We start from the raw sequence: 8,368 nt of genomic DNA, 5'->3' as shown, positions 1-8,368 counted from the left end.
AACGGAATTTCAATAACTTTTTTTGCAAAAATGTTTACTACTTAACTTATCTTAAATCGAGATATAAATGTGGTTCATTATTACTCTTCTTTGGACTCTCAGTCATTAAGATATCATAAGTCATTGCAAAGCGAAAGAACTAGCCTAACAATATGTCCTAGAAACACATTGAGAACATCTTGGTACATCCCTAGCATCACGAAAACATTTACTGAAAAAATTTTGTTTTAAATAATTTAATTCAATATGGCAAGGAGAAAAAGGAGTACGGAGACATCTGTGAGCCAGTTGGCTTTTAGTAAATGGAAAAAATGTGACAATCTCATAAAGATGCTCTGTCAAGACATAAGTTTTACAGTGGACTCACTGGCGGGACTAATAGAAATATGTAGATATCTGCGAACCAGTTGTTTTCTAATAAAAAGAAAAAATATAGTCATCTCATAAATATGTTTCTGTAACGCATATGTTTTACAATCGATCTTCTGATGGGTCATCGTCGATTAGGCAACCATATAACGAAATTGAATATATCTTTAATGACATTTCCTGCAGCTATTAAGAAGGGGAAAAAAGTGCTTGACTTTATCATTATTAGGGATTTAAATATTATAAAATCCTCTTCGTTTTGAGCGTTTATATAATGAACCAAGATGCAGAAGTAGATCTCTAGCATTATCAGCGGATTGAAAATAGTAATATAATGTTTTGAAAGGATTTTAGTCTTTTGTAAGACTTTCTCCTTAAATCTATTGACTTTTTTACAACAACACAATGGGTCATTGTGCTCCTTATATCATTGGGATCATCGTTTCTACTTAACCGAACTTTGGGAAGAGATATGGTGTAAGGGTGAACATTTAAAGTTTTATAACAAATTTATTCAATAATTGCAAATATTTCTTACAAAATAATTACATATAAATATTGTATTAATGTTATTTGCTTGTTATATTAAATATTCCAAAATATTAGGGTTAATGAGTTTGTTAAATGTAACAATGTAACAATGAAACAATTCAGTTAATTTTTTACATATTTTTATGTCGCTGATTGTGTCTTAAAGGCCACAATTGCGCACGAATAGGCCTGGATTTTAAATTTCTATTTACTTTTTTATTTAGTAATAATTTGCTTAAATCTTTATAATTGTTTTTATTTAAACTAACATAACAACAAAGGTTATGTGCAAAATTCTTTGTGGACTTAAGTGCTAGAATTGTAACATAAGTATTATTGTTATTTTTATTTTTTTCTTTAAGATGAGTTCTCTTAATTATTCGTTGAGAACTGCATTGGCAATAGTTTGTTCTTTGGCAATAACTTTAGGAGAGTGGCACTTCTTCCATGGCGCGAAGTTTGTTGTTGGGCTTTTCTTCGGGTGCTTCACGTCTGAAGACAATTTTAAAAGAATATGCAGCGATTGCTGAGCCTATCAATGGACCAACCCAGTAAACCCAATGATCTGTAAAATCAAAGTTCCACAATGCAGGAGCAAATGATCTGGCGGGGTTCATGCTGGCACCGGTGAATGGTCCCTGCAATCAAAAATATTTTTAAATACATAAGTACAATGGTATTTAGCATTTTTTGTATAAAAAAACAAATAAATTACCCCTGAGCAAGCCAAGCAGGCAACTGCCAAACCGAAACGAATTGGAACGGAATCATGGAATTTGGCATTACGTGGATCCCAAACGCCACAGCAAACTAAAACCAAAATTCCAGTGATTATGGCTTCAATAGCGCAACCTTGTGCACCAGTAAGATCGTCATGTACCACTGTTACACAGAGGCCATGTTCTGCTCCTTTTACATTGATTGCACTGTCCGGCAACACAAGTTTCAGTAAACCATACCCAATGAAACCGCCTAGCATTTGTCCTACTACGTAGACAGCTGCCATTGGTAACGAAATCATTTTATATATAAAAGCGGCCAATGTGACTGCGGGATTTAAATGAGAACCAGAGACACAGGCGAAGCACTGTACTGCAATCATAATGACCAAACCGAAATTTAGTACCATTTGCAAATGATTATTGGGAAAAGAATCATTTTTCACACAACCCATGCAGCCCAAAAATACGAGTATGGCCGTGCCGACCAATTCACCCAAGAAAGAGGAGATCTTGTCTATAACGGCACCCTTCATTTTCAAGCGTTCCAAACAACTGTAAATAAAAAATAAATATAGTTTTTAATAAAAAGTAGATAATTAAGGTAATTAACTATTTTAATAGAGTTATTGAATATAATATAATTTGGACTTGATTTTATAAGCTTTTATTAACATCGAATATTTTGTTAAGTGCAGTTGCATTAAGTGCAGTTGCATTTGTTTGAAGAAAAATGTACTAAAAATCAATAATAGAATCTATCCTTCAAATATTGATTTAATTCTTCATCAAGAGCTATACGAGGTATTCAGAAATTGTTTAGAGTATTTCGAGAAGTTTTATATATTCAACATATCTATGTTATATGTTTTATATATCATATATATGGTAATATATCGTATATATTATCTGTATGTAAAATTACAATATCAACTTTAGTGAATTACTTAGTTCAAAGGCCACAGAGTAGCTTAACATTTTTTTTAGTTCCAATCATATGTATCAGATTTGAATTCAACAAAACTCGTTGCTGTAAAAAGTCCCGTCAATTAACATGAAACGCAACCGCAATTAACTAAGTAAAGTACAGGAAATAATAATAGCAGTTCGTTCAATATCGAATTCACCCTACGTTTATGCAATGAATCCATCTACGCATATTGGAAAGGTCTTTCAGAAACACAGAATTTTCCCAATCGAAGTTTCAATAAAACTGAACAGATCGCTTCATAAAAAAATTATATTTAATATAACTTCGGAAAATACATATATCATTCGATATATTATATATGATATTTGAAATTTTTAGTGACTTATTATATTTTAAGACCCAATGTAAGAGTAAACATAACAATTTGGTCTTCTCTATATATAACATCGAAAATTTAAAGTACAACGCTTATAAATATATAATTAAATTTTTTATATTATATATTTAATATGTTTAATGTATCGAACAATTTACCACAAAATTTTTGAACCAAGTACAATTTAAAATTTGCATAAGTTTTAAGAATAATAGCCGTTTTACAAATAATAAAAAGCCCTTAGCAGATCCCTTATTCCTATGGAAAGATATGATACTGCACTTTGATGACTACATAACCTCTAAAAAAAACATCATAAGCAAGATGCAGAATACGTGGTTCTTTTAAGTTTTTAATAAGGCACCCATTGTGATACCATAGTTATGAGTAAACATCGGTAAAACAATTTGAAACAAACGGGCATTGTTCTTAATATCTTTACTAGGATTAACGTAGAAACAATTGAGAAAAATGACCCTATATATACCATATACACATTTTCTGCCAAGTGGTGGATATTAACAGAATAGACTAATGATATTTTTCTCTTATTTATCTGACCCATAGTCACAGTAGCAGTCGTTGGAAATAGTCTCATAGCAGACTCTTGCAGAGAGACATGCAGAGACACGGATATAGGAAAGTTCATTTCGTGATGTGAAGCTTATGACAAATAGTACTAATAAATGACGATAATAATAAATGACCTTAAAAAATTAATATAGAATATATAAAAATATATATAATATATACAAGTGAATTCGACCGCTCTGAAGTGTGACAAAAAAACAACAAATCGCTTGCTTAAAATCGTTAATTTGTGCGCAAAACAACACCACTACTTTCTCTATCCAAGCGACTAGTTATGAAGTGGCTGAACATCTTAGCGACTTTAGAGAAAAATGTTACCAAAGCGATTAGTGATCTTCATGGGAAATTTCAACGAATATTCCAATCATATGTCAAAACTCAAACAAAATAAAAAAGTTTTACAAATTTGAAAACTGTGGAAGTGGAAATTTTTTAACATATTAGTGGCTAACAAATTAATACTCATTCAGTCTTAGATAAATCAAACTATTATATATGTTGAGTTGAGTCAGTGCACCTGAGCACTTTTACTCTCTATTAACTGCGAGGTTTCTACAAAACCCCTCTTTGCGCCTTGACTGGATTATTGTTTATCACTTCATTAGACTAGACAATAATTGACCTCAGATCTGCATATTTCCCCGAGGAGCCTGTAACCATTCTGAGATTTGATAATTTTGTTGTAAAAGGAAATTTCAAAGCTTTCTACGTTTCATGATTGCTTTTAGTTAATTATTAATTTTAATTTTTAATTTTATATTAATTAATTATTTTTATATAATTTGCTTGCATTATATCAGATTTACTCCAATATTTGACAGTTTGCAGCTGTGATGCTAATATGTCACTTAGCGACCTTAAGCAAGCGACTTGCTGTGTTTTTGCCACATATCAGAGAGGCGAATACAAAGTATTCAGTTATTCAGTTATTAAAAGTGGAATGTTGTGTCATGTATAAGAGCGAGTTGTTGCCTTTTATTGAGATAAATAAAACCTATATCCTTGAAAGATAGGGACAACTATGAAATCAAAATGGCAACTAATGCAATGATTTAAGAAAATTGAAGGTGTTTGCTTTATCGTATTCATATATATGATAGAAAGCATACTTGTTGGTTTAAAACTGTTGGGATATGATATGATATGGACTTGTAAACACTTTGACTAGATAGATTTCAATTTAACCAATTTTTACCACTGTTATAATTGTTGTAAGAAGCAATGGTATAGAATCCATCATACTCTTGTTGTCTTCGTACTAAAACGATACTTTGATGATAACTAGTTTGGAGCTCTGACTTTGTAAGTGTATGCAGATATCACTAAGAATGTGACAATTATTTAAAATGAAGGTATTGGGTACACAACTTACTTGTACTGGCTTCATCTTGAAAATAATTCACTTATAGAATAAAACTTAAACCAAACGATATTGTAGAGATTACTTTGACATACTCGTACTGTGTATGAGTTCGAAACTTCATGTTGTGAGTTGTAAAGTGTTTCGCAGCCGTTACTGGATTATGATTATTGTTTATTTCGAAACTTGTTCAATTAAATTTCATTAAATGTTTTTGTATTCGATAAGAAAAGCTCACAATTTTTTATAACTAAGTATCATTAAATTGGTTAAAAGTCATGTAAGGTTGTGATAATGTGAACACACATTTGTCAAGATACCTAGTCATGTCATTAGCCATCAGTTGATTGATAGCAGTTTTTTTTTCCAAGCTAGAAAAATATTTTCCTCTCCAAGAGTTTTCTTTGTTCATACTGAGGCTGGCCAATTTCGAAGTTAAGGCCCGGCTGAAGCCAGGCTTAAAAAGCAGTTAATTAACTTAAATTTTGGTATGTTAATGAATTGTAATGGTTTTCATAAAAAGTATACGAGTATGTAGAGAGATTTCAAGTGTGATATTTTCAAGTTGTCACTGTTCTCTGTTCAATGCTCTGGCACAAAAACCGGCTTCCATGCATTGGAGTCGCATTCTAATTTGAAATGCAACTAACACCAAATATAAAATCGGCTGAATTCCGAGATATTTTTATTTTTTCGAAGCGTTTTCATGTAACTAAACTGTGATTTTGAACTTAAAAATATTTCGTAGCAGTGCACGTACCTTGTTGTGGATTTGTTGCCCGGCTCCATTAAAATTGTTCTTTTGATTAATGTTAATTATATATTTATTTTCGGTTTTATTGCCAAAAGTGTTTGAATAAATCAAAATCGAAAACGAAAACGAATTCGAATTCTCTGTTCGCTCACTCAAACTTAGTTCCGTTCAACTCAACTCAAATCAACTCAATTTAATTCAAATTAATTTAATTTAATTTAACATTTATTTTATTAACAATATTAATAATTTATTATGGTTTCTTGAATGAAAGCTTGCTTCCGTCTTTTCGATTTGAAGTCAAAATTTAAACTGCAAATGATTTTACCAATCTTGCCGGCAAAACTTTTAACCCTCTTTCGGAGATCTATCAACCAGTTCTGCTCATATCAGTCACTCTGGTTTCGTTTTTTGGTTTTGATTTTGATTTTCCGTTCAAATATTGTTTGTTTTGAGCTTTTGCTTTGTTTTGTTATTGTTTTTGTTATTGTTGTTGTTGTTGTTGTTATTGTTATTGTTATTATTATTATTAAAAATTGTTCGTTGATTATGAAAATAATTCTTTTTAATTTTTTTAAATTTTTAACATAGAGAGAAGTCTTATCGATATCAGAACGCCTGTTTGGTTGGCTATCTTTAAATCACAGCAGATAAATGTCAACAATCCGAAGTATTGGGCAATACTGCTGGAGAATTGCGAATTTCCCGACACAAAAATTTTTGAAGTTACGATTGTATCTAAAGTGGCTATAAGTGCTCGAATATAATCCTTTATGCTAGACGATAATTGTCTAATCTAATCGTCACATTAAAATGCATGATTTTGTCAATAACCTTTGCAGTTAGTCCGCGCGATTGCTAATGATTCTGTCAAAGAATGTCAATTTATTAAAAGACAATTATACTGGTTAAGTCGCGTTCTTTATCAATTTTTATTAGGTTATTGTAAGCTACAAGTTTTTATCTCATATGTATATATACTGTGATAGTGGCACGTTGTTCTGTAATCATGGCACTTTTCAATTACAATAAGCCACCATGAACACATGCGTAAGTAGGCTTTGGAATATCTCTAAAATATATTTAAACATACTAATACTATATATTATTATGTATGACACTTCAACTCCAATCTGATACGTTTAAATAAATCAAATAAATATAAATACACGTCGTTTGAAAATAGATTAGTCTTAAGTGGGACAATTGAAAAGTATTATTATACCGAAGTGGTCTGCTAGACTGGGTTACTGGGTGATAGGCATCGAACCCTGACACTGGCTATACCTATAAGCTATTAAACTCGAATATATGTTACATATAATAAATATAAATTCCTGGTACGATATGTTCAGCCCAAAATCGTCTTTTACAGTCAACTAGTTATGAGTGGTTAGGGTATATAAACTATAAAAGTTATGTTATAGTTATAAGAACTGTTGACTCAGGTCGAAATGATAATTGATATAAAAAAATTTAAAAAACATATAGCGAGGTACCATTAATCAGTATTCACAGCATCATGTCATATTTATCGTATACGAGTATAGTAAGAAAGTATATAAAAAACGAGATATCTGAATAAATATGTTTTTTAACTTTCAGTTAATTTTAATACTTCGTTAAAATGATTGCGACATACGAGTTATATCAGTAAAAGTCAATACTTAACCACTTAACATTCAAAAACAGACAAGTGAAGATATTGTGGAATGATGCTATAGACATCTTTAAAGTCACTAACCCCTATGAACCCAGTATACCTCGGCAGGCAAACACATTTTTGAAAATAAGTGTTAGAATATTATAGCAAATCATAATTATGTTTTAAGTAATATAAAAAGTATCCTCTGTTTTTTTGTCACTAAATGGTGTTCGTATCCATAAATTTGGTAACATTAATCCGATTATGTGAAACGAACATGTATTAAGAAAGGTTTCAAGATAATTTAAAGACATTTCTATCTATTTATGTAATTCGTCGCTCGTGTTAAAAGTTAAATTGATTCAAAAATCAGTGAAATATCTCAGAAAATACGCCTTTTGATTCTATATGATGCTGCAAAAATATTACAGGATGCTGTGATCCAGTATCCAGAACCTAGGAGTAGTTTGTTTGAAAAGAGATAAACTACTTCAAAACTATGCCGACAATATTTTCGGTGAGGATGCTGCAATCCAGTAGACATTAGAATTTTGCTCGTTTCTGTTCCGGAAACTTTGATATATAAGGTATAAACAACCGTTCGAAAGAAACAGCCAGGGAAAAGATACCAGAATTGATCAATAGAAAAGAAATTATGTTTTATCATTACAATACCTGGCGTTGAGAGGTTTAATTACAATTGTAAAGTCCCCTACAAATCTCTGTTAATAGTAAATAATTGGACCCCTGTTGAACCGTTGAAAATCTCTTTATCAAGTTTTTAATCGATAAATAATAGAAGTTCTACATAGCTGGAATTATGCGGCTATCCGAAAAATAGCAATTGATTATAAATAATAATGGACAATAAAAATTTTATTAAAATTATTTTTCAATGTAAACAATTTAAAAGTTAGAATGATTCGAATAGAAATGAAAATATAACAAAAAATTCCATAAATTTACTAAATTTTTTGTTGTTGTCTTTCCATTTCTGTTCGAACCTTTCTAACTTTTAAATAGTTTCTTTTCGTCATAAGAAGCGTCACTTTTGGCAAGAAAAAATTAACATTAAAACAATTTTTGTTTAAA

The 8,368-nt window shown here is 30.7% G+C and overlaps 1 protein-coding gene across 1 annotated transcript; it reads right to left on the bottom strand.

Moving 5' to 3' along the window:
* Positions 1-917: 917 nt before the first annotated feature.
* Positions 918-5,848, bottom strand: LOC119683138 (aquaporin AQPAe.a-like). The gene is made up of 3 exons (XM_038096749.1): positions 5,638-5,848; positions 1,616-2,174; positions 918-1,538 (listed from the first exon to the last, which is right to left on the bottom strand). The coding sequence occupies exons 1-3, from the start codon at positions 5,664-5,666 to the stop codon at positions 1,326-1,328; spliced, it is 801 nt and encodes a 266-aa protein (XP_037952677.1). The 5' UTR covers positions 5,667-5,848; the 3' UTR covers positions 918-1,325.
* Positions 5,849-8,368: the final 2,520 nt, after the last annotated feature.

Source organism: Teleopsis dalmanni, chromosome 2 (assembly GCF_002237135.1).
Source record: "Teleopsis dalmanni isolate 2A chromosome 2, ASM223713v2, whole genome shotgun sequence".
Classification (NCBI taxonomy): domain Eukaryota; kingdom Metazoa; phylum Arthropoda; class Insecta; order Diptera; family Diopsidae; genus Teleopsis; species Teleopsis dalmanni.
This window is presented reverse-complemented; position numbering and strand designations above follow the sequence as displayed.

Bases quoted from the DNA above. Each gene is read 5' to 3' on its own strand.
- LOC119683138 (XM_038096749.1), bottom strand. From the start codon at position 5,666: ATGGAGCCGGGCAACAAATCCACAACAAG. The intron at 2,175-5,637 runs GTACGTGCACTG...TTTTATTTACAG, and splicing joins GGCAACAAATCCACAACAAG to TTGTTTGGAACGCTTGAAAA. The intron at 1,539-1,615 runs GTAATTTATTTG...TTTTGATTGCAG, and splicing joins CCTGCTTGGCTTGCTCAGGG to GGACCATTCACCGGTGCCAG.